At 37.8% G+C, this 26,400-nt stretch overlaps 1 protein-coding gene across 1 annotated transcript in view; it reads left to right on the forward strand.

The window, feature by feature from the left end:
• The window catches only part of THSD7B (thrombospondin type 1 domain containing 7B), a 764,170-nt gene that overhangs the window by 103,917 nt on the left and 633,853 nt on the right, over positions 1-26,400 (forward strand). Inside the window, exon 2 of the mRNA XM_064484730.1 lies at positions 1,534-1,706. Within this exon, the coding sequence (XP_064340800.1) occupies positions 1,568-1,706 (139 nt within the window). The 5' untranslated portion in view covers positions 1,534-1,567. The remainder of the gene's footprint in view (positions 1-1,533; positions 1,707-26,400) is intronic.

Here is a 26,400-nt window from a genome sequence, read left to right on the forward strand (position 1 = left end):
CTCTTGGGGGTAAATTCCATCAGTGTTTGGGACCAGGGCAATGGCTTTTCCTAAAACAATTTAAAAAAGAGAATTTAAACTTTACTCCTACGTATATGAGGGCTGTAGTAGCCACTTTTATTTTTGGTCACTTGGAAGTTCATGGTCAAATTTGCTCCCCACTTCTAGCAAATATTAGGGGCAATAACTTCTACTCTTGACATTCTTACTGTTCAGTCCTTTTATCTCCCTGTACCTGTGCCTCTTACTTTATTTTTCTAACACATATATTGTGGCAAGTTTTGTCATATCTCCTTAACTCCAGGTAGATTTTCTTAATACCTTTTGGGAAACTGCTTGGATATCCTGTAGGCACAACAGGCTTAATGTTCTTGAAAGGAAATTCTCTTTGTCTTCCTTTTCAAAACTGCCCCTCTTCACGTTTCTCCTTTTCGGGAGAATGGCCCCATCAGTTCAGTCACCTCTCTGTCTTTTCTGTCTTCTCTATCTCATAGATCCCATCCAGCTGTTAACCAAGTCCTTGAAACCCAGCCTCTGCACTGCCATTCAGGTTTCTTCTGATCCTTTACTTCATCAATACTCACCTGGAATCTTTGTTTCCTAACTGGCCTCAGTTTCTTGGTAATCCCTTATGCACACAGATGTCAGCTACTTAAAAGTCACTGGCTCTCCTGTGATCCTTAGTGCTATCATTTGCAGAATGAAGTCAAAGTCCCTCAAGTGCCATTCAGGACTCTTTATCATTTGCTCCCCAATCTGCGTTCTAAATCCCATCTCTGTCCATTCCTTCTTCCTTTTTGTGTCCTTCGCTGCAGCCACTGGCCCCACTCCCAGGCCCCAGACACAAGATGCATTTCAGCACCGAGTTCTCTCGTCCTGACATGCCCTTCCTGGCACCTTGAAGCCCTTTTCCCCTGGCTCTTCTCAGATATTACCTTGTGTTTGATTTCCTTCTTGTTTTCCTCAGGTGAGAAGAACGAATTGCTTTCTCTTCCGTCTTTTCCTCTTACTTTCTTCCCTTTTAAAAAATTTATTTAGGAGTATTTTAAATTTTTGATGTTTGTTTGTTTGTTTATTTTAGTGGAGGTCCTGGAGATTGAACCCGGCACCTCGTGCGTGCTAAGCGTGCACTCTACCACTGAGCTATACCCCCCACCCCCCTTTCTTAATACTACTATTAAAGTGTTCATTGCCCTCTTTTGAATGTTGCTGTGTATGCAGATCTTTCTCCCCAAATCGTGGGCTCCTGAAGGAGTCTGGCTGAGGAGAAAGAGGGACTATATCAGGGATCTGCTCCCCCTGCTCTTAAAAACAAAAGTCAGCTGATTGGGGAGCAGTACAGTCCCTTCCATGGGTAAGGATTGAACATGTGGGCTAATTCATATCTGACCTTAAAATGTTAATTTCCTATGTATTTTGTTTATGGCCATGGGAAATTGGTGATGTCGTCATGCTAAAGGTTCCAGAAGTCCAAGTGAGTTTTTGTAATTTCTTTGCAGAAGAACTTATCTGATGTTCTTTTTTTCCTTCTAGGAATAGGCAAGTGAGGAGGCTGAGACTCTGAAGAATGGTTCCCCAGGGCAGTCTGGCCCTCGCTCGCTGGGTATGGAGGGGCACGAGGAAGCTGTTTCTATTACTGTCTCTCTTGCTGTCCCACGCAGCTCATTTGGAAGGCAAACAGGATAATCAGTTCGTCTGGAAACCAGGTAGGAATGTCCTGGCTGTTCCCTTGTCCCATTTTCATTAATGAGAAGACTATTCTTTCCATCCTTGTTCCAATTTGTGGAGTAGTGGAAAATATCTAGAGAGGGGAAAAAAAGTAGATTCTTCTTCTTTATAATAAAGCTTACATTTGCTGCTTCTGACTACATAATTGTCATCTCCATCCGTGATGCTGGTTATCCTACTGAATTTTCATGTTGTTGTCAGTTGAAGTTACGATTTCCATAGTTACATCTGCTCTGCCTTTGTCAGATGTATCACTGCTGTGTGGCACATCGGTTGCGAGAATGAATCTGAATTCAACTGATGTCCTTTGCTAAAAAAGGCTTTGGACCAGTAATCTATGTCTTTGTCTTTGGGGGTACAAACTAGTTAGCTATACATTAATTGAATATTTTCTCACATAGATCCTGTATATCTAGGTGTGGGAACATGAAAAATTATCCCAAGATCTTTGTCCGTAAGTTGTGACTATACAGTTGCCCTCATGTGTTTTAAGATCCTTAACTGCTGTGTATATAACTGTATGAATGAGCTGAGTTGAGGTTTGAGGCTTCCATATAACTTACATTCTTTTCTAGTATTTCCTCAGTGTGGCTGTGGAAAAGATGTATTAAATTTAATTTTAAAGGCTAATGCTTTATTAACTTCAGTGATGAACCCCAAACTTCTCGGCTCTTTATATACTGATGGCTTTCTTTCCTCTAGCTTTTAGTTTTCTTAAAAGTTTCACAGAGTATTTAAAATATGTATTACCGTTTCAAGAGTCCGTTCTTGCAAATACAGATAACTTATGCACTTAATATCTTAGAATTGGAAAATGTGATGTTCTGGAAGATCTGTGGTCCTTGAAGAGTTTTCATTTTAGTCCCATCATCTGTAAATTAAATAGACTGCAAACATATTATGTCGCCATGGAAATATGTGTAAAGGTGATATTTGTAATATTTACATGATCTTGCAAAAACGAAAGTGAATTATGCTTCCAAGTATATTAAGTAAAACCCCAGGACCATTAGAGATAGAGTCTGGAGGAAATTTAATTGCATTAAAGCCTCTGTAAATTCATTTAATTGTGGGCTCTTAATACCACATTAGTGATTTTCATTTTTTACCTCACAGTAGTTTTAGGAAGCATTGAAAATAGTTCGAAAAGTCAATATTGCATTTATGTGAATGGGGCTATTTTATTTTAATCAGGAAAGACTAAATGTTTTATCATATCTAAATAAGCACATTTATATGATTGTACTCCTGTCTAACATTCCCAAAAAAGTGCAATTAAAATGGAAAGTAGCAAATATGAAACATGAATGGGATGTGTTAAGGAAATGGGCTTATTTAGAAGCAAATTTTAAAAATAGGCCTGCTTTTCTGAAAGTAGGTCAGTGGAACAAGATGGTGCAGCCCACTTTTACAGTGGATGAACACTTTGATAACTGTCACACTTCAGTTTCAGAAGTGAGGCGCCTTCCCCTCAGACGCTTTGCACAGATCAGAATGAATATCGTGTCATCACTCTCATTTTCCCTGGTATTCATTACCTCTTTTCTTTCCCTCATGAATGTGCCAGCTAAAAGGTGATAACATATATTTTTCCCATTTGGTTTCATTTCTGAATAGCACCTTTATTACTTGTATGTGACCAGACATTTTAAAGGTAGAAAAAATTTAAAAGATACAAAATTAAAAGTCAACACCTAGACCATGTGTATCTTCCTTTGCATATATAAATACAAATATGTTAGTATATAAATGACACAGAATACAGACACACAAAAGTTTTGTTATCATTATTAGTTACAGTTCTGCCAAAAAAGAAATGGTCAATGCAAAGTAGGTAATTGAGAAGAGTTTAATAAAAGGACTATTTACAAAAGTAGGAAAATACGAGCAAGCTATGAGAACAGCTATGAGGAATTGTGATGGAGTGCCCCTGGGCTGGTGTCTTTATTTACAGCTTCTCAGTCTGCAGGCAAAGAAAGGGAGTGGTTTCTGGAATCTGAAGAGAAAACTTTCATGGGGAGGATGCGCGACAGATGCTGTGGCCTTTAGAGGGATATAAGCAAAGTGCATTGAAAAGGTGGGAAGGGGCTCAGGGTAATGAATGGTCCTTACCCACACATCTCCTGCTGGGGATCTCAATGGCGGAATCCAACCCGAAGCCACAAGGCAAGGGAACCCATTGATGTCTCCATCCGACCTGCCTCCGGGGCTGGAAGCAGAGTGTGAAACGGTGGAGAATGTGGATGTGAAAATATCTAATGTGTACATCCCTGTGTGTACATACACACGAACACTGCTTCGTACAGTCAGAATCATATTCTGCGGAATCCTACTCTCCGGCTGCTTTTATCATATAATGATGTCGTGATGAACGTTTCACGTTAGAGCTCACGGGTCAGTTTTATCTTTTAGTGGTTGCAGAGTTTTCTGTTGGACTTTTAATAGTTTATTTAATCAGTACCTATTTGTCTATTTTTTCTTCTGGTATCGCTTGGCATTTCAGTGGCTTTTAGTTTTTTGCTATTAAAAATAAAACTGACATGAATGCAGCATTATTTTAAAGGTAAGCCATAAATCAGTTTGAAGAGTCTTCTGCCCTAGAGCAATCCTGGGTCATCACCTTCAAAGACAAGCTCAACATCTTAGAGTCTGTACCTACTTATGCATGGTTAATGTATTTCATTTGAATTTAAAATAAAAACTCCATTGCAGTTGAAATTAGCTGCATTTTTTATATATTATCAAATCCAACAACTCACGTCTAATGTAATCTGGAATTTGAACAGATTTCCATGGAGATCCAGATAAATATACCTTATTTTAGAAACTTAGAAGCCATTTTCTGGATTTAGATGGTAGCTGCCAGTCACTTAAGCTCTTTCCTGGCATCTATTGTTTTTCCCCTGAGTCCATAGGTTAGATGTTAGTCAACCTCATCCAAGTTAGAGGCGTTTGTAAGTGAGTCCTGGCTTTGGGAAAACAATGGATTGATGAATAATAAGTGAGTGATATATTATGTTGCTAAGGATTTCTGTAATGAGGGAGAGACTCGTGAGCCGTCGGCTGTGGGGTCATTGATCCGGCAAGGCTGTTGAACGCCCGTCATCACTGTGATGAGTTCCTCTGATCTGTATTTAGTATCAGGCAATCTGTCATCTCTGCCAAGAAAGAAGGATCATGTCAGCAAGTGTTTGAGATGAGGAGTGATGCTGCTTGTGGTTTTAAATAAACACATAGCTATGCATGGTTGCTTGCTTTGTAGAGATGAACAGATCATGGTCTCTGAAGCCAGAGTAACTAGTGGTCTCTTAAAAACTTTCTCAGTAATGGTTCTAAGAAGTTCGTTCATTCCACTGATCCTTGTTGAGACCTTACTGTGTGCCAGGCACTGTGACAAATGTGTGAGATAAGTTGAGAATAAAGCAGACAAATCCTCGAGCCTCATGAACAAGCTAATAAACATGATCAGGAAGTTAGAGAGCATGTTAGATGGTGCTAAGTGCTTAGAAGGAAACATAAGGCAAGGAAGAGGGGTGTGCAGTGATGGGTGAGAGACTGATATTTTAAGTAGGTGGGCTATGTGATAACTCGCTGAGGAAGTGAAGACTGGAAGGAAGGGAGGGAGACAGTCATGGGGATATTGGGGTGAGGAATATTCCAGACAGAGAGAAGGCCCAGGGAAAAAGGCCCTGAGGCAGGCATGGGTGTGGCCTGTTTGAGGACCAGAGAAGAGGCCAGCAGGCTGGAGCTGAGCAAACATGGGGGACAGTGATGGGAGGTCAGGTCAGAGGGGTGATGGGGCCTAAAGCAGCAGTGTCCTCAAGGTCAAAATACAATTTTGGCTTTTACTCTAGGTAAGATAAAAAGACACTGGGGAGTTTTTACAGAGTGATGACATGATCTTATATTGATTGAGTGATTGATTGAAGTATAGTTGATTTACAATATTGTGTTAATTTCTGGTGTATAGCATAGTGATTCAGTTGTACATATATATATTCCTTTTCATATTCTTTTTTTTACATTTTTTATTGAGTTATAGTCATTTTACAATGTTGTGTCAAATTTCAGTGTAGAGCATAATTTTTCAGTTATACATGAACATACTTACATTCATTGTCACATTTTTTTTTTCACTGTGAGCTACCACAAGATCTTGTATATATTTCCCTGTGCTCTACAGTATAATCGTGTTTCTCTATTCTGCATATGCCTGTCAGTATCTACAAATTTTGAAATCCTAGTCTGTCCCTTCCTATATTCTTTTTCATTATAGGTCATTACAAGGTGTCGAATATAGTTCCTGTGCCCTACAGTAGGACCTTTTTATCTATTTTACATATAGTAGTTAGCATCTGCAAATCCAGAACTCCCAATTTATCCCTCCACTCCTCCTTCCCCACTGATAACCATAGGTTTCTTTTCTATGTCTGTGAGTCTGTTTCTGTTTTGTAAATAAGTTCATTTGTCTCATTTTTTAAAGATTCCACATATAAGTGATAGTGTATGATATTTTTCTTTCTCTTTCTGACTTCACTTAGTGTGACCATCTCCAGGTCCATCCCTGTTGCTGCAAATGGCATTATTGTATTCCTTTTTTAATGGCTGAGTAATATTCCATTGTATAAATGTACCACAACTTCCTTATCCATTTATCTGTCAATGGACATTTAGGTTACTTCCATGTCTTGGCTATTGTAAATAGTGCATGTGTCTTTTTGAATTAGAGTTTCTCCCAGATCTATGTCCTGGAGTGGGATTGCTGGATCACATGGTAAGTCTATTTTTAGTTTTTTAAGGAATCTCCATCTTCTTTATCTTTTTTTATGGCCTTTGTTTTAAAGTCTTATTTTTTTCTGCGAGTGTTGCTACCCTCGCTATCTTGTCATTTCCATTTGTGCAAAATACTTTTTCTATCCTCTCACTTTTCATCTGTGTGTGCCCTTCACCCTACAGTGGGTCTCTTGTAGGCAGCACATTGTAGGCTCTTGTTTGATTATCTAATCTGCCTCTCTGTGTCTTTTGATTGGAGCATTTAGCCCATTGACATTTACAGTAATTATTGATAGGTATCTGTTTATTGCCTTGTTTTCCAGTTGATTTTATATTTCTTCTTTGTTCCTTCTTTTTGTTTTTCCTTTCGTGGTTTGATGATTTTCTTTCATATTATGCTTGATTTTGATCTTTTTCTTTTAAATAAGATTTTAATAGCATCATCGTGGGTGGTCAGTTGAAGTGGAAGCAAGGAGACGAGTTAGGAGGTGACTACAGAAATAAAGAGGAGTGATGATAATAGCTTGAACTAAGGTCATGTCAGTGAAGCTGCTGAGAAGGGGTTGAATGCTGGATATATTTCATGCCATGGTTTTCAACTGAGGGTGATTTTGCCCAGCAGGGAACTTTTGGGAATATCACAACTGGTTGTCACAACTGGGGTGTGCTACAGACATCTGGGAGTAGTAGCCAGGAATGCTGCTAAATGTCGTAAAATGCACAGGACAGTCCCCCACAGCAAAGAATTATCTGGCTCCAGAAGTCAAAAGCGGCCAGATTGAGAAACCTTGATTTAAGGTAGAACCATCCTAATTTACTGATGAGAGTGGGGAGGGAGAGAGATGTAGGGGTGATACTGAGGCTTTGCCCCCAGCAGCTGGGAGAGTGGCGTTGCCATCATTTAAACTGGGCTGAATGGTCAGGAGTTGGTATGGGGGGAACATGAGGAATGTGGTATTGGACATGTTCAATATTTGAACTTGTTAGAAATTCACATGGAGATGTTGACCGGGAAGTTGGATGGGTGATCTGAATTCAGGAGTCAGGTCTCTGCTAGAGATATAAATTTGTAAGTCACTAGCAACGAGGTAGAATTTAACTGGATAACCTTAGAAATGAAGAAGCAACCTTGAAATTTATGATCCTGTATGTGTAAAGGATAAGTTTCTAATGTACTTCCTTTGGGCCAAATGACATTTAAAAAAAATTATTGTGGTAAAATACACATAGCATAAACTTTACTATTTTAAGCGTTTGAGAGTTACAATTCAGTGGCATTTAGTACATTCACAGTGTGATGGAAACATCACCACTATCTAGTTTCAGAACATTTTCATCACTCCAAGTTACATTTGCAAATGTTTATAAAAAGACTGGAAAACAAGTTTTGCTATGAATAATAAGGTCTGAAAGAAAGAAAATCCATACTTGTCTGTTGGTGAGAGTTTGTTTTAACACCTTAAGTCATCGTAAGAGATCACTCAGCATATTAGAAAGAGCTGGGGCTTTTTATATAGAGGCAGACCCACCTTCAAGTCCTATGTTTCTAGAGAGGAGAAAGTTACTTAATGTCTCTGAGCCTTATGCATCTTTCTGAAACGAAGAAAGTATTTCAGAGGGCTGTTTTGAAAATTAAGTAAATGAGGAAAGTAAATACTTCAGAGGACTATTCTGAAAGTTAAGTACAACAAATATATTGAAATGCCTGGTATATAGTAGCTATTCAGTAAATGTTAGCTGTTATTTTTATCATTACTATATAATAATTTGATGCTTGAAATATTTATTCTTGCTTTTATGTTGTACAGTTTTTTCATATGTTTTTTTCTTTAGACACACAAAAGAGGGGAGGTCGGCTTGACGGTTGTATGTACTGTGTTAGTAAATGGTCATAAGTAATTTTGCTGACTTTTTAGCTCTAAAACTTTCTGTATGACAGACTCTTGGAAAGTTTTAATTTCAGTAGCTCCTTCCCAGTGAATAAAAAGGGTGAGAATAATGACCTATGTTCTAAGAACTAAGTAGATAAGTAAAAATTAATCATTTTGGAAGAAAAAAAGAGATTATGAAAATGACTATGTTAAAAAAAGGGATCTTACTTAGGTTAATATTTAATTATAGCTTAAATAGTAATGTTTTCAGTGTTGAAAATACTTTAAGGAAAAATTGTATATTTTTATATACATAGATAATATATCTATTTCGAGTTCAGGAATTTTAGCAACAGTAAAATGTTCTTAGGAGAGAGCTATTTTTTTGACTATGTCCTAGAAGTTCATAAAATATTTCTTCTAGGGATTTGATTAAATTGAAATCATTTAAATTACATCTATGGATATTAATTTATCTTACAGCCATGTCTGTAATAAACTCTCAGTGATGTTATTTCTGTAATATCAAAAAGTATAGACATATATGGCATGGGATTCACGGCTAAAAACTAGTCCTTTTTCCTTGGAGACTAAACTACTAATTTTATAATCCTTCCAGTAAGTCAGAAAAAGCCTATATTACCTAAATAATTTAAAATAAATTACTCTGATTTTTTTCCTAAATAGTACTGTAATGGAGGCTCCCTGAGGAGAGAGATTTTGTTGATGTTATGCACTGATGTTTTCCAAGTATCTAGAATGTAAATAACTGTGGTATAAAATATCCCCAGCACATCTACATCTAAGTACTTGTAGAATGAGGAACACTGTCTCTTGGAGGGGTGTGAGTGTGTGTATTTCAGAGTGTTGAGAAATGGTGAGACTGAAGGAATAGAACATGTAATTGCTGTTATTCTAGAACTTGAAATATATCTTGAGGAGAGGATATAAAATGAATGAAAACCAAAGTCAAACTTATAAATCTGTAAATATGAAAACAAATGATCCATACTTTCTGGTTCCTTGGTTCTAGTACCATTTCTGATCATCTCCAGAACATATGTTGAATGCATTTTGTAATAAAAAGGAATAGTTGCACCTAGTAAGAAATTTAAGTATTACTTTGATTCTTGTGATGAGATATTACAGTTTCATGTTGTCTTCCAGTTCATTTCCTTGGAGGAAGCCAGTTTCAACTCTTTTTCTACTTAGCCTGATGTATATACCTCCATATTTCTAAGTGATGTACTCATTAATTCTATTTTTTTATTTATAAATATTGGATATTTCCTGTTGATTTCCTGTTATGTTAGTTGAAGATTTAGCTCTCATCTTCTACCCCTTTCCCTCCTTAACTGCCTCCCTTCAAAGTAGTTATATGCAAATATTTAAATCAATGTACAGGAATTATATATTTCTACATACTGTCCTCTGCTGAGCCAAGCAGGATACTACACTTCCACCTCTTTTCTCTTCAGCTTTTTGTTTTACCCAGAGATAAAAAAAATTCTCTCATTTTTTTGCTTCACCTTTTTTTTTAATTATAGTCAAACTTAAGTTGATTTACAACATTGTGTTAGTTCAGGGGTACAGCAAAGAGTTTCAGTTTTATGCACGTGTTCTTTTTCAGATTCTGTTCCACAAAAGATATTACAAGGTACTGAATATAGTTCTCTGTGCTATCCAGTAGGTCCTTGTTGTTTAACTGTTTTATGCATAGCAGTGTGTGTGTCTTAATCCCACACTTGAGTCTCCTTCAGCTTCCCCCACGATGCTCCAGTTGATATGTCATATGCCCATTACTCATTTTTTGAAACATTTAAGCACTGTCCCAAATGCCCTATTAAATTCTTTCTTAGGGAATTCTTTCCCTTGCTCTCTGTCCCCCTGATTCAGTGTGGACTCCTGAACCATTTTCATTTTGGAGCCTCCCTTTATTTTGTCATCTTGAACACCTTATTCCTGTTTGTTTTGTTTTGTCTTTTGTATTTCTCTTCCTTGCCTTTGAAGCTTTATTTTCTAGAACTGCTAAAATAGGGTACATTAGAAGTCATTTTTCATGTCTGAAAGGGTCTCTTGTCATATACTTGACTGATAGCTTGCATGTGTGGAGTTCAAGGTTAAAAACACTTCTTTCAGAAATTTCAAGGCTTTGCTCTACTGTATTCGAGCCTCCAGTGTTGTTGCTAAGAAGTTTTATGTCATTCTGATCTCATCTCTTTGTATGTTACCTGTTTGCCTCTTTTCCTCTTTCTGGAATCTTCTTTTTATCCACGAAGTTCTGAAATTTCATGATTATATACTTTGGGGTGAATCACTTCTTAATTTTGTTGGTCATTAGGAGAATATTTCACCAATATGCTCATGCTCTGCAGTTCTGAGATTCACTTTTTATATGATTTCCCACCTCTGTTGTCTCTGTTCCTTCTGCAACTCCTTAGACAGATACTTCACCTCTCTTAACAGGTCTTCAAGTTTTAGGTATTTATTTTTTTTCCTTTGTTTGCATTTTTATTCTAATTTCTAAAATATTTATTCTATTTCATCTTTCAGCACTCCCTTTCAATATTTTTTATTTCAATTACCGCATTTTAAATTTCTAAGATCTCTTACTTCAATGTGATTTTTGAAATTATATCTTGTTTCACAGATGCAATATGTTTTCATTTAGAAGATATTAATTATAATTTAACTTTTTCTTTTCATTCTCTACCACTTATGCTTCCTCTAAATCTCTTTTTCATTCATCTATTTGTCTGATCATGGCCTCTGATATGAGGAGCTTTCTTTTAATGTCTGTCGGCTATTGTCTCTCTTTTTAGTGTTTCCCGTCATTGAAGGTGAGGCATTAAAAGCTGATTGACATTCTGTGTACCTGACTCAGCTGTTTCGGTTTCACTGTCAGACTCTTCTGAGTAGTGAGCTGGCTTTTTTTCTTGGAGGATGGGTTTCTCAAAAATCTGTATCCATCAGTACCAGACGGTCTTTTATCCAGGGCCTATTGTGTGTGTTACTTAAGGTGAAGGTAAGTTGCTGTAATGAAGATGTTCCCAAGTACATGGCTTAAAAATAATAGCAGCTCCTGTCTCTCTCATGGGAAGGCCTCATGGCATTTCCACGTTCTAGTGATGAAAAGAGCACAGAACTGAAGTCTAAAAAAATATATTTCAACAAGTAACATAGAAGTTCCATACAGAGGGGAGGGTACAGCTCAGTGGTAGAGCGCATGCTTAGCATGCATGAGGTCCTGGATTCAATCCCCAGTACCTCCTCTAGAAATTAATGAACATAATTACCTCTCCCCACCAAAAAAAAAAAAGGAACCCCGCCCCCACCCCCCACCAAGAAAAGAAGTTCCATACATGTTCCAGTACTCTGTGAAAGAGAGCTGTGTAGGAGCCCACTACAAAAGTGGCTTCAGTTACTAATGGGCTTCAGTTTGGCTCTCACATGTGGAGGCGGCTGGGCCCTGCTAGGTGATCTCCCTTGGGGTCTTTTATGCCATTGTGGTCCGATGAAGGCAGAGGCTGGCTCATCTGGAAGTACCTGCGCTGGGAAGACTCAAACAGATGAGGTTGGAACAGCTGGGACTCTTTAAGTATCCCTTTCCCTCTCTCTCTCTCTGATCCTGTCCACATGCTCCCTTTGTATGGAGGCCTCAGGGTAGTGAGTATTCTTAATATGATAGCTGAAGACTCTCAGAACAAGCTTCCAAAGAGCAGCAGGCAGGAGTTGCGTGCCTTTTTCTAACCTAGCCTGGGAGCCAGGCATGGCCACTTGGACCACATTCTGTTGGTTGCAAGGGAGTCTCTAAGGCGGGGGCTAGATTTCATCCTTTGATTGGAGGAGTGGCAAAGAATTTGCAGATGTATGTTTTAAATTTGCCACGATCCCTCATTTCTGGTCACATTCCATTGGTGAGAATGTAGTTACAAGGTCACTGCTGGCCACAAGGGAAGATGAGAAATGTAGTTTGTAGTCGGACAGCCTTGTAAGAAGGGGAAATGGATTCAGTCATGAGTAACAGTCTTCTTTACAGGGGCTATCCAGTGTCTGGATTAGTCAGGGATTTCGAGAGAGAGAGAGAGAGAAAGAGAAAGGCAGAGGGAAAGAGAGACAAGAGAGAGAGAATTATTATAAGAAATTGGCTCATGTAGTTATGGAGGCTAAGAAATCTGAAGGCCCAGGAAAGCCATTGATGTAGTTCAGTCCAAGCCCAGAGGCCTGAAAACCAGGGGAGCTGATAATGCAAGTCCCAGTACAAGTGAAGGAGAAGAGCGGTGTTTCAGTTCAAACAGGCAAATAGTGAGTCCTTCCTTCCTCTGCCTTTTTGTCCTGTTTGTTCTCCAACGGATTGGATGATGCCCAGCCGCATTGGGGAGGGCCTTCTGCTTTACTCAGTCTACTGATTCAAATGCTAATCTCATCTGGAAACACCTTCACAGATAACACCCAGAAATCATGTTTAGCCAAATATCTGGGCATTCTGTGTGGTCCATGCAAATTGACACATGAAATTTACCATCATAGTGTCTCCTGAAATGAACCTGCCTACACTGGACTGTCAATCAAAGAACAAGGGCAGAGGTCTGGGCAGACTGGCTCTACATTTAGTCCTCAGCATTTCAGTCACTTCTCTTTTGCGTATGATGCCTCATCGTCTTTTGCTTTGTGTGCTCTCCTCAAAAATGTCCTCTTGAGAGTTGATTTTTGTTGTCTGTTTTCCTGCAGATATTGAGGAAAAGACAGAGGAAGGGAGCTTAGGGGCTAATTAATTCCCTTTATGGACTTTTAATTATCCCCCATGTCAAGCCACCAGCCTTACTACTTTTTTCTAGGGTCTCTAGATCCCAAACTTTCCCAGAGTTCTGCAAGTGTAAATCAGTTTTTTCTGTTGTTGTTACCGTGTTCTTCTGTAGGCAGAATCTTCAGCTTCCTTTTCATTTTCAGGTTGCTTACTGCCCCTCTGTGCTCTCTGTGTTCCAAAATTCATTGCTGCGTGTTCTCCACACTGTGTATTTTTGGCCCTTATTGAGTTATGTGTTTTGATGCCTATACTGTCATTTCAAAGGGGTATTAGGAAGGAGTGAAAATATATACATGTCCCCCACATTAATGGGAAGTCTTCTAACTTATTTTTCTGTCATGCCTATTTTAGGCTATTTATTGTGGAATGGAAAAGTGTTGTTGAAATATTAATTTTTGTGATGACTAACTCAGTTATTCTCTTTGAGCAAGTACTCCAAAATCTATCTATAATAAAATTAATTGGCCCACCGAACTTTTCCCAGGTTGAAATTTGTTTTAATTTAATGTGAATGTTCATTGGCTCTGTATGATCGGTGTTAGGCTGAGCTGTTGGATTGAGGGTTTGATAGGAGAGTGGTTTCTGCCTGGTGGTCAGATGACCAATGGAGAAATTCCTTTATGGCCACCTGGAAATGATCTTCCTTTAACTTTTTCTTTCATGGTAGAATTTTGATATTTAACATAAGTTTGAATTATTCTTAACTCGGAAATTAGAGGATTCCATGCAGAGAAGTCTAGAAGTCCAAGATGAAAACAAGTCAGACCTATCAAAGTGGGACTGAAGTATGAATTAAAGACTAAGAGACAGTATGACAAATTCAAAGAGCAGTCTTAAAAGCTGATTTTATAAACATCTTCACGGCCATGACTTTATTTGCCATGAATAATAGTCCTGATTGGAACCAAATAAAAACAGAAGAAGCTGCCTACCTTCTTATGGATTGATTATGGATTTACTCAATTCATGCAGTTATTCTGATACATCAGCAAAGTTCCCCAAACTTTCCAGCCACAGATGACATCTGCACTACAGACATTAGTGCCGCATATGATATCTGAGACTCAATCAGAGAAATAATTCGAAAAATGTACCTTTAACACTACTTATATTTACTACTCTCGTTAATACTATGTACTGTTAAAGCTTATTTTCATAGCAAATGTATGAATATGAACTAACCATCTTGTCCTTTTGTTCCTTTTCTTCTTTGGAATTACTATGGTAACGAAACTGTGGTTCATGTAAGGAATCTGTGATATTATTATCTCCTTACATTAAACATTTTCCCCTCAAACAAGGAAAATAATAAGCTGTTGTCGAAATAAGTAGTTTTATCACCCAGCAGTGGGTTTCATTCACGGATACGCTTCACGTCAAAAGTAACATAAGAACGGGTAAGAATGACATATGGATATTTTCATGTGGATTTTCCCTCAGGGTTAATAATTTTTTTAATTGAATGCAGCTGCTCAAAGATTTTTGTTGCTAAGTATACTCACTATGTTGAAAAGGAATGGCTTCCTTTTAAAATCTTTTCTAGAAAACCACTTTGAGGCTTAACTACTTAGCTGTATTTGTAGAGAACCTGCAAACAATGGAGATGCTGACACTCACACTCGGCGGGATGATGGAGAGGTTCAGAGCACAGACACCAAAGTCTGACTGTCTGGGTGCTCAGCCAAGCTGTGTGTGACTGACCTTATGCCTTTGCTTTCTTATCAAATGGGACTAAATGAGAAAATCTGCATAAAGCATAGTTCATATCCTATAGTACATATCCAATATACATTTTCTGTACTCAGAGTAAGTATTATGTCATCAAGATCATATTAAGTACTCACTTAATGCCTCCTTTTCATCATGTTTAGTGGGTGCTACTGTAAGAGGTTATTCCGTGTCCCTCCCACTGTCCGACATGTAGAACCCAATTTAGTTGGGATATACAGACATGCAAGTATATTGAATATCCTTTCTCTCAAGAGGTCATTTGATATTCTCTTCCTGCACTTTAAAGTTTCTCTTCCAAAATAAGTAATTTTAAAATTTCCATTTTATTGCTTATTTCTATTGGCATTACTTGTGCATCTTAGCTGTTTCAAATATTGGTGCTCCAATAAATATTGTTCCCTGACATGTCCATTCATAAAACTCTATTGTATTGTTTTCAAAGCCAGAGCTGTGAGATTCTATCCCAAACAATGACCAGGCAGAATGCAGTCTCACAACTTTCTTGAAAGCTGAGGATGTATAAGCTTGTTTGACTGTTTGACCAAACCTGGGTTTGAACTTAGATGGGTCCAGACGATTGACTTCCTCCATCTTCAGACTTGAAATGAGAAAAAAAATCAAGCATGTAAGCGCCACCTTACAAAATTATTATAATGCCTTCTTCATTTATCTTATATGGTCCTGACAACAGCCTGAGATGTTGTGGGAAAGGTAAGAAAGAAACTGAGTTTGAGTAGCCTAGGTGTTAAGTGATGACACCAAGGCTAGCTCAGTGCTCTTTGAAATTACAGTTGAATTTTTATTATGCAAAGGTCTTTGGTTTTCCTCATTTGAAACGTTGAACTTAGAACTCCGTATAGTGTTGTCATTCTCAGTAGAGAGGCTCATGAGGCAAAAAAATGACCACTTTTTTATCTTTCTTCAGATTTCATGTTAATTGGTTATGATTTTGCTGGTTGGTGATTTGATTAACAAATGTTTTATACCAAGTGCAAGCTTCTCTTTACAGCATTCTCTGCTGTTATAGTACTAGTAATTATTAGCATGAAAAAGTGATTATTTTAAAAACTTTATTGAAGTATAATTTACATACCAAAATTTTACCCATTTAAAATGTATATTTTAGTTATTTTTAATACATTTACCAAGTTGTGCAGCTATCACCACAGTGAACAGTTAATCCCTGTTCCCATCCCCAGCTCTAGGCAACCACTGGTCTAGTTTCTGTCTGTATAAATTTGCCTTTTCCAGATATTTCATATAAGTGGAATCGTGTAGGAAGTGGTCTTTTGTGACTGGCTTCTTTCACTTAGCATAACATTTTTGAACCACATTCATGTTATATCATATATAAATGTTTCCTTCCTTTGTGTAGCTGAACAGTGCAGTAGCCTGTTGTATTGATACAGCATTTTTTAATCCATTCACAAATTATTGGACATTTGGGTTGTTTCCACTGTTTTGGCTACTGTGGGTAATGCTGCTGTGAAATACGTGTGCAAGTCTTGGTGGGCATACATCTTCATTCTTCTTGGGAGTGGAAATTGCTGGGTTGTATAGCGAATGGATGCCTAATTTCTTAAGAAATTGCAAACTATTTTTCATAGTGGTCATAGGTTTTACATTCCCACCAGTAATATATGAGGGTTTCTATTTTTCCATATTCTTGCTAACATTTGTTATTGTCTATTTTATTATTAAATTCATTTCAGTGGGTATGAAGTAGTATCTCATTGTGGTTTTGATTTGCATTTCATTGACGACTAATGATGTTGTCTTTTCATGTATTTATTAGCTATTTGTATACTTTCTTTGGTAAAATGTCTATTCCAACACTTCTTGCATTTTGTAGGCACTTTTTTTGTTTTAGTGGAAGTACTGGGGATTGAACCCTGGACCTTGTGCACGCTAAGCATATGCTCTACTACTGAGCTATATACCTAAGCCCCCCTTTTTGCATTTTCTAATTGCGTTGGTTATCTTCTTGCTATTGAGCTTCAAGAGTTCTTTTTATGTTCTGGATACAAGCCCTTCGTTGAATATGAGGTTTGCAAATATTTTCTTCCAGTCTTTGGGTTGCCTTTTCAGTTTTTAATGGTGTCTTTGAAGTGCAAAAGTTTTGAATTTTGAAGGCCAGTTTATCTCTTTGTTTTCATTTCTAGATCATACTTTTGGTCTCATAGCTAAGAAATCTTTGCATTATTCAAGTTATTAATGATTGTCTTCTATATCTTGTCTTCAAATGTTTGTAGTTTTAACTCTTACATTTAGGTCTATGATACGTTTTGAATCACTGTTTTGTATGGTATCTAAGTTCATATTTTTGCATGTGGATATCCAGTTGTACTGGTATCATTTATTGAGAAGACTGTACTTTCCTTATTGAATTGCCTTGGCATCTTTGTGAAAATCAATTGACCATAAATATAAGGGTTTATTTCTGAACTTTGAGCTCTGTTCCATTGATCTGTATGTCTATCCTTACACCAGTACTACACTGTCTAGGTAACTGTAACTTGTCTTGATAACTTTATAATTCATTTTGTAATTGGGAAGTTCTCCAACTTTGTTCTATTTAAAATTCGCATTTGCTATTCTGAGTCTTTTGTATTTGCATTTCCATTTTAGGGTCAGTTTGTCAATTTCTCCACAAAAGCCTGCTAAACTTTAAATACGTATTATGTCAAATCTATAATTCAGTTTAGAAATACTTGCCATCTTAACGGTATTGAGTCTTTAGTTCATGAACATGGAGACTCTCCATTTCTTTTATTTCCTCTAGTGATATTTTGTAATTTTCAGCAGCTAAACCTTGTGCTTCTATTGTTAAACTTATTCATAAACATTTTATTCATTTTGAATGAAGTTGTTTTCTTAATTTCATTTTAAGATTGTTCACTGGTGGTACAAAGATATACAAATGATTTTTTATATAGATCTTGTATGTTGCCATGATTGGTTATTAAGCTTATTATTCAGTGATTAAGCTACTCTCTCTCTCCCTCTCTCACCAGGGAGCTATGGAGCATTTTCTGGACCTCCTAGATGTTAAATATAGGAGTTAAATTTATTTGCAGTACTTACTGCCTAACAGAAGCTTATTGTGTGTTAAAACTCACTTGGATATAATATTGGGGAACTGAGCCTTTTAATGATCTCTGCTGCCTCTTATGTCAGAAGGCCTCTCCTAGAGCCTTATCATAGCAAGAATCTTTTTTTTTTTATTTTTACAGCAAACAAATCAATAGAGAAAACATCCTTTAAGGTATCAATGAACCATGCTACAAAAATTACCCTTAATTAAATGAACAGACTGTGAAGACTTAGCAGACCCTGGCCAGTATCTTTTAGCTTATATTATTGAAAGTACCTGGTTTGAATGGACAGAAGTCTTGTTTTTCTGTTTCCTAAAACTCTGTTTAAATATCAATCCTGCAGTCTATGCCTGGTGCTCTGTAATTCTTAGCCTCTCGTGAGTTAAGTGTCCTGTTTTTGTTTTAATATTATTCTCCATTGTGTATCATTATTTGCTTCAAGTAACTACTATTTATCATTTCAACTATACAGTACAAAGGTGATTATTGCATTCTTAAATGTGATTTTAAAACTGTATTCTGACACTGTAATTTTTCTTCTGAGAACACATGTCCAGCTTTATAAGGTAAATCAATTGGACAGTGTATTTCAGTTAACATAAATTGGTTTTGTACCAGAACATGCGTGCGGTTTCCAGTGAATCACAGCTGTATTTAGTATCCTGAAATGGTGGGAGGTTTTAAAAAGTGCAAAAAGTAACAAGTAGGTGAGAATCTTGTTCATTGTATTTCATTGAGTTTATGTTACAGTTGTCAGTAAGGTTTCTAAAATTGCTGGTGGGGAAATTTGAGGGTTATGAATAACTAGATATTCATGTGTTTGATACCTACCAGCACTTACGGTAAGTACAGAGAATCAGAAGAACTCCGATATTCCTACCCAGAATATTGCGTGTTAAATATTGTATGTTGTTTCAATCATTGAATAATGTAAGTATAAGTTCCATAATTGTTAATATGTTGATGATATGCTGGTGGATACTTGGCTGGCTGCTTTGGTAGTGTAGCCTCCTGCACAGAGCATGTCTTGTAGGGCTAGTCATGAAAGATCACTTTTCAAATTAGAACTTAATAAAAACGTTCCCAATCTGAAGACTTAGCCCTGCTCTCTGGGCGATTAGTGGTTTCATTTCTTTCTCAGCAGCTGGGTAATGATTATGACTCCATATGCAGTGAGAGTGATAAAGAGATTGATTAATTTCACTCAAAAGGGCATATGTTCAAAGAGAAGCCAATTGGAAGGCCATGAATGAAGATCTGACATCTTTGTGGTGGAGAGTTGTAGCCTTACTTGGTGTCCCACTGATGCTGAGAATAGGAGCTCTAGAGCAATGTTACTTATCCTCTTGATCTGTAAAATACTGAGTCTTGCTCATAACCTAGCGTACGTGTATGTGTGTCTGTTCTTGCTACCTTTCCCTGTCTTTGTAACAAGCTATCTGTGACAGTTTAAAAGGTTCCTTTGGCTCCTTTACCCTCGGGATGCCTTTGAGTTGTGTGTTGTTATTGATCAATAGAACCAAGGTTGCTTTGAAACCATGGCTGCATTTAGAAAACACACACACACACACCGCAAAACAAAACCTTTCTATATTTTAGTGTGGAAAACTTCTTTAATATTATAGCAGTGTAATATATTTTATTACATTTTATTAAAAAAAACAAACAAGAGAGACTCTTTCTACTGCGTTATCAGTTTACATTTATTTGATGCTTCTTATTTTCAAGTAACACTTCTTATCTTAAATATACCTTTTGTGTACCACTCTCATTTTCATGTATTCTGTAATTTTTAAAATGAACATTTTATGATGACTTAAAAGTGATTGAAAACTTAATTTTTAAGAGAAAAATGAAACATCTATCAAAATTCATAGGCTCAAATTTTGACAAAAGGAAGATAAGGATGCACAGCTGTGATTTTAGCATGGCACCTAAATTTAATGAGTTTTGGTTGAGTCTGTAAATGATGGAGTGTATATTCCTGAATAAACAAAATGCTTGCATCCTTTTGGGAAGTGTCTTATATACACAACTCTATTGTAAGGCACGAGGTGAGAGGATTGTACAAATTCTTGGTACTTGGAGAACCGTCGTAAGAACATTTACTCAGTGCTTTTGTAAATCAGGAAACGGTTTTCATTCCTTGGATTTTCTGATTGTTTTAATGAAGTTCTGATCTGAAGTGCCGAAGGTTCTTTTTCCTGCCTTTATGCTTGAATGCTAAGGTTCTACTTGTGCAGCAAATACTTCCTGGGTGTTACACTATGCCTGGTGCTGTGCTGTGGGAGTGACAGAGTGGAACAAGATAGAGCTCCTGTTTTCAAGTACGAGGGCTGCCATTTTCTGATCTCACTGAAGATCAGTAGAGCAGGTGGGCCAGGGCCATCAAAGACTCGTTCTGGAAGAACACCAAGAATTTTCCTCTACGTTATATTGATGCATAACCTGGGATGTTTTAAGAATATATCCTTTCCTTAGCGCTTCTTACTTTTTTTTTAAGCGCTGGGATGTTTTTCTGAGAAAACCCAAGTGCTTCCTAATCATTGCATTTGGAAACAGACAATAAGGTCAGTAAAGGATGGTAACAAGATAACTGGAAAGAGGATGTTTGAGCAGAATTTCACAGATATTTAAACACTCCTCAGCACCAAGGTTAAATTTTTTTTAATTATTGAGGAAGTCACTTTAGCTCTTTAAGTCCTTTTGATATTTTGAAGACATTTCCATTAGGGTGACTCTGACACAGAGCGATTCCCCCTGGGAAGTTTATTTGTAAACCTAAAGAAATATGTCTGTCCTCAGCAGGATTTTTACAAATCAAGGATACTTTTTAAATGTGTGTTTTTTTTTTTTTTTTGAAAATCATTCTGTTTTCAATATTAAAGCTACTGATGCATGAAAAGGTGGGCTTTGCCATTTCTTATTCCATCTTTGGGTTGTAATTTGTTTGTCCTTGACTGATTTTGAAATAGATGAGCCAGCTTTCAGAGTGGGAGAATGATTTAATTATTACAGAACCCAAGGCCCCAGACCAGATTTGATGGTATGTTGAAACAGTGTTCAGAATGAACTAGTGAACAGATACAGAGTTTATGTCGCTGATATCTGATGTATACCCCTGTGCTGACCTGAACATAGTGCATTTCCCTTCAGGTCTTCAGCTCTGAATGTCAAAGGGTTGAATTTCTTGGTGCCTCTTAATCTGGGATGAGTTCACTCAAATCCCATAATGGAAATTCTGGGACCCTTAAAGTATCTAGAGCTTAGAAAATGGAGGAGAGGACAAATTCAGGGTATACTGAGTGCATGGGATGGTTAGGGAGCACATTTTAGGGTGATTAAATTAACAGTCTGAACACCAACATCGGTACTGACATCAGAGTTCAGTTAAAGTAGAATTTATTATGTAGGAGTTTCAAAGGTTACTATGATTGTTTGGATCAACCTGAAGCATATATTTAACACTCATTTTCATAGAATTGTAGAGCTGAAGGGGACTTTGAGATCATCAGCCCTGGCCTTCTCAACATCAGGAAAGCAAGCCGAGGGCCGGGAAGACAGCTTTGAACAGCAGGGACAGAACTGAGCCATGGGTGCTTTCAGTGGGTCCTCCTCCCCTCGTTTCTGGTACAGTTCACTTCCCCCCTCCACGTGGGCTGAGGATGGAAGGGACCAGAGCCTGGCTGTGAGGGAGCACATGGTGGACTTTAATGGTACCCCTTCCACTTTCTGTAGTTTAAATAATAGGAGGTCATTGAAGTGGAAGCTAAAAATCAATGAACTCAGGTGAGAGTTGTCAGGAGAAAAGACAGATGACATAATAGAGCAGAGCTGTGCAGAGTGGCTGCCCCAGAAGCTCAGGATGCGTCTCGCATAATCAGACGAAGGAGGAGCCTCTGGGAAACGGGGCCAGGGTTGGCAGCTCGGGAACCAGTTGAAGAGAAGCGGCTGCTTCAGAATACTTCCGTGGAGGAAGCCTCATTTTAAAATCAATGCCAAGATTGACCGTTATAATTCAGGCCAGCACAGAGGCCTTTTGTGCTTGGATGAAAGTGGTTTGCGTCAGTTTTGTTCTTATTAGTGTGAGTTTGGGCTATGTGGGTATCTTCTCTGAGCCTCGGCTTAGCCCTGCATTTCTTCCCTCATTCCCTTGATTAACACGTATGTAGCATTGATGATGGTCCCTACCATCCATATTCTGTGAAATAGGGGTATTTATATCTACACCAGAAGGCTTTTTTTTTTTCTCTTTAAGTATGAAATTAGATAATGTACTACTTGGTACAATTTAGGAGATAGAATGGAGCTAGTGTTGAACTGTTGGCATGGGAGAATCAGGTTGGCACTGGCTGGGGCTTCCTGTTGTAGCCAGTACACCTCAGCTGGTGCCGAGACAACGGTGGTGCATCCCAGTTGGGGAGAAGCAATGAGGGGTCTGGTGACCTTCAGGGGCCTTCAATGATTGGCCCTCAGATCTCATGGGGAGGTAATTTTTGAACAGATGAAATAATTTGGACAAAGAACTTAGTGAAAGCTGAGTGAACAGAAAAAAAAAATTCTTGCTTCCAGCAAATGTATGTTTCATTTGATGTGATTTTTTGTTTTCTTTCATCTGAGAACTTCCGTAGCATAGTTGGTCTAGGGATTTCTCTGACTCGTCCAGTGCTGGAGCTGGTACCATCTCCCTTGTTCAGTGAAAAAAACTGAATCTGTGGGAGGGGAGGTGACTCTGTGAATGTCGCCTTGGCCTTCATCTTCACATTTACCTAATGTGATCCTCATTGCAACCCTCAGAACCTTGTAGCTAAGTCTCACTGTCCGATTCCATGTGGGTTACTTAAGACAGTGCAGGAAATCATTGGTGGAGGCAGGATGGAAGTCCAGCTTCCCAGAGAAGTGGTTGAGTTTTCTTCTCATCATCCTACTTAGCTGGTAGTGAACTGTTATAAAACTGAGCTCTGCCCTCGTTCCTTCAGCTGGCTGTCAGACGTCCATGAGGCAGTGTCCATGGTCCTTCCTCCACCGGAGGCCCTGAGGATGCAGTGATGGTTTCCTTTTCTTCACTCTCAGGGAGTTGGCCACCTAGCTGGTGATGTAGCAACATAAGCAGACGATCACAGAAAGAAGATCTAACCGAGATACATCAGAGCATTATGGGAATACAGATGACAGGGGAGAGTTGCTTTGAACAGTGGAAAAGAGCCACAATAGTCTATATCCCAGGCACTGTGCTACGTGCTTGGCATGAATTATTTTGTTTACGGATTAGAGAGGCCACTTCATTGGCCGTAAATGAACATCTAGGCTAACAGCCATCCTCCCTAATCATGATTGTGCCTGTTCTCCTCACCAAGCTTCCTTCCATGAAATGCCCTGGTATCTAATGAAATACTGGAAATCAGGAATAATCTGTCACTTTTTGTTGTAGGCAGATAAACCAATGATAACCAGTTTGAGACAAATTCATCATTATACATTAACACAAATTATTCTTACGGATTATCTAGAATTGAGGGACCATGTAATCTTGTGCAAAAACAGAAAACCAGTGAGAGTCAGATAGAAGAGGACATTTGGAGCCAGTGTTACAGCCCTCTTTACACTGGGGAGGGAGGGAGGCATGCAGGCTGTTCTGAATGTTGAACACCAGTGGGAGGTACTCCCAGACACCAGTAGGGTCAAGTGGTGGCATTTTCTTGCATGAGCAGGCCTGCAAGTGTCCACTGAGGTTCTTAATCACTAGTGGGAGAACCCAGTCTTAACATTCCAGCATGTTTGACCTGGTCTTCCCCCACTTCACCTCTGCTCTGCTTTTTGTGACCCCTTGTCTCATTTCCTCTCCATTTCTTTTTGTTTTAATTATTATATATATTAAAGTATAGTCAGTTTACAATTCTGGTGTACAGCATAGTGCTTCTGTCATATAGGAACATACATATATTCATTTTCATGTTCTTTTTCACCATAAGTTGCTACAGGATATTGAATATAGTTCCCTGTGCCATACAGTATGAACTTGTTGTTTATCTATTTTATATATACTAGTTAGTATCTACAAATCTCAATCTTTCAATTTTTTAATAGGGGTCTTTAAAAATACTCTTTATTCCCTTGCTTATCCTATTTTGCTTGTTTGGAGTGAATTTTCAGGGGAACCTGAGTTTGGGGGTGAACTCTTACTATTCAGCTGCAGGCAGAAGCCCTATGAGAGCCTACTAACCTGAAAATACCTTGTTTCCCAAAGTGTGTTCTGAATATTGGATAGAAAGAGAAAGAACGTGTATGTGTATTGTGTGTTTATATATATATAATGTATACATGTGAGTGGTGTGTGTGTGTGTGTGTGTGTGTGTAGAGGGAGAGAAGTGGGTGAGGGGAAGAGGAGAGGGAGACGGGGGGAAGGTAGAGGAAGACATGTGGGTGGGGAACATGCACACGTTGATTTTCTTGTACTTGCAGGGTATTCCCTAGTAGAAAAGAAGGATTTTTTTGGAGGTTGAGAGTGAGGTCAGATAAAGTGAACCTGAGAATTTGGGGGTCATTATAGAGCCATTCTGGAAAACAGTATGGAGGTTCCTCAGAATTTTAACAATAGAACTACCGTTTGATCTAGCAACCCTACTTCTGGGTATATACCCAGAGGAGATGGGATCACTGTCCTGAGAGATATCTGAATCCCCATGTTCACTGCAGTATTATTTCCAATAGTCAAGACATAGGAACAACCCATGTGTCTACTGACGGATGGATAAAGAAAATGTGTTTTATACACACACACACACAGGAATGCTATTCAGCCATAAAAAAGAAAATCCTGCCATTTGCGACATCATGGATGGACCTTGAGGGAATTACATGAAGTCAAGTAAGTCAGACAGAGAAAGACAAGTGCTGTATGATCTCACTTATATGTAGAACTAAACAAACACAGGAGTTTTCTAGATAAGAAATGTGGAAAAGATTTTATTGTGTATTTCATTAAAAATGGACAAAAAAGAAAGCATGCTATAGAATTAAGTAGTCTTCAGATTTTATTCACTGAATCAGTTACAAAGGTAAGGAATATTAATTGTTTTTAAATTTTAAAACAAAAATTCACATTTTTTATTTTCAAATTTGTACAGATGGGTACATTTTAATCCACTTGTGTGTTCAACTACATTGGATCAAAGAAAAGTTTGATGACCAAGAGAGAAAATTCAAAACAAAAGAATGATGAAATGATAAATAAGAACCATGGAATAATATTAATTCTTAATGTCTACATAATAAAAGCTGTTATTATGTGAATAATTTTTACACCTCGAAGTGACTGACAATTCAGTTTCATGAACTGTTCTATCAATTTATTACAGTAGTAAAAATCTACTTAAAATCCTGAAATTTTTATTTTGTTTAAGAGAAGCTGAAGTAATAATTATGGTCTCAGATAATGAAACATTGTCTTTTTCCTCCTTCTCTTGAAAAGACAACTGCTGTATTTCATGGGCCTACAAAGATTTCAGTTTAGAGGTTTTTGTTTTTCTTTCTCGAGCTGAAAAATAAATGTCACCAACATTAAGCAGCAGGACGTCTCCTTTGGTGCAGTATTTTAGGTGACATGGATGACACTAATAGAGGAAATGTGACATAGGTGGCTATAGCTGATGAAAAAACATCTATCTGAAGTTTTTATATTTGCCTGAAAATTTAATATCTTAAAGTTCTCAAAATTGAGTGATTCAGTTTTCATTTAATCTTTTTAGGGAATTGATAAGACAGCTTTGATGTAAAACACTTCAATGTTTTTTAATAGTTTCATTTTATTTTATTTTATTTTTTTCAGAGAAATATTGAGTAGAGCTGCCAAAATTTGCTTCCTAGGCTCATTTAAAAATTTCTGGAGCCATGTAAGTTACAGGTGTCATGCACACAGTTAGTAGCATGTAAGAAAAATCTTACAAAAAAGTCTCACAAAAGTGCTAGAAATAACAGTGATAATAACCTGTGTTGATTGATCAGTTTTTAGATCCCTCATTGCTTTTATGTGCTTTATTTCATTGGATCTTCACAAATATCCTATGAGATTATTGTCCCCATATCACATCTGGGGAAACTGAGTCACACAGGAAGGTGAGTGGCAGAGTTAGGATTTAAACTAGAATATTCTTAATAACAGACTTGAGCTCCTAAAAAATTGCTTTAAAAAAATGGAGCACTGAGACTCCAAGTGGGAGTCCATCATGACCCTCTGAGGCTCATTTGGAGGAGGCAACCTCCCCGGGAGCCTGACATTTATACATCATCCACTGAAGATGTACTCTGCACACATGTGCCCATAATACATACGTACTGAATGGACAGATAGAGAACATAGTTTTGGACAAATGGCCTTAGACCTTAGTTAATTGCA

The sequence above is a fragment of the Camelus dromedarius genome, chromosome 4 (genome assembly GCF_036321535.1).
Source record: "Camelus dromedarius isolate mCamDro1 chromosome 4, mCamDro1.pat, whole genome shotgun sequence".
Taxonomy (NCBI): domain Eukaryota; kingdom Metazoa; phylum Chordata; class Mammalia; order Artiodactyla; family Camelidae; genus Camelus; species Camelus dromedarius.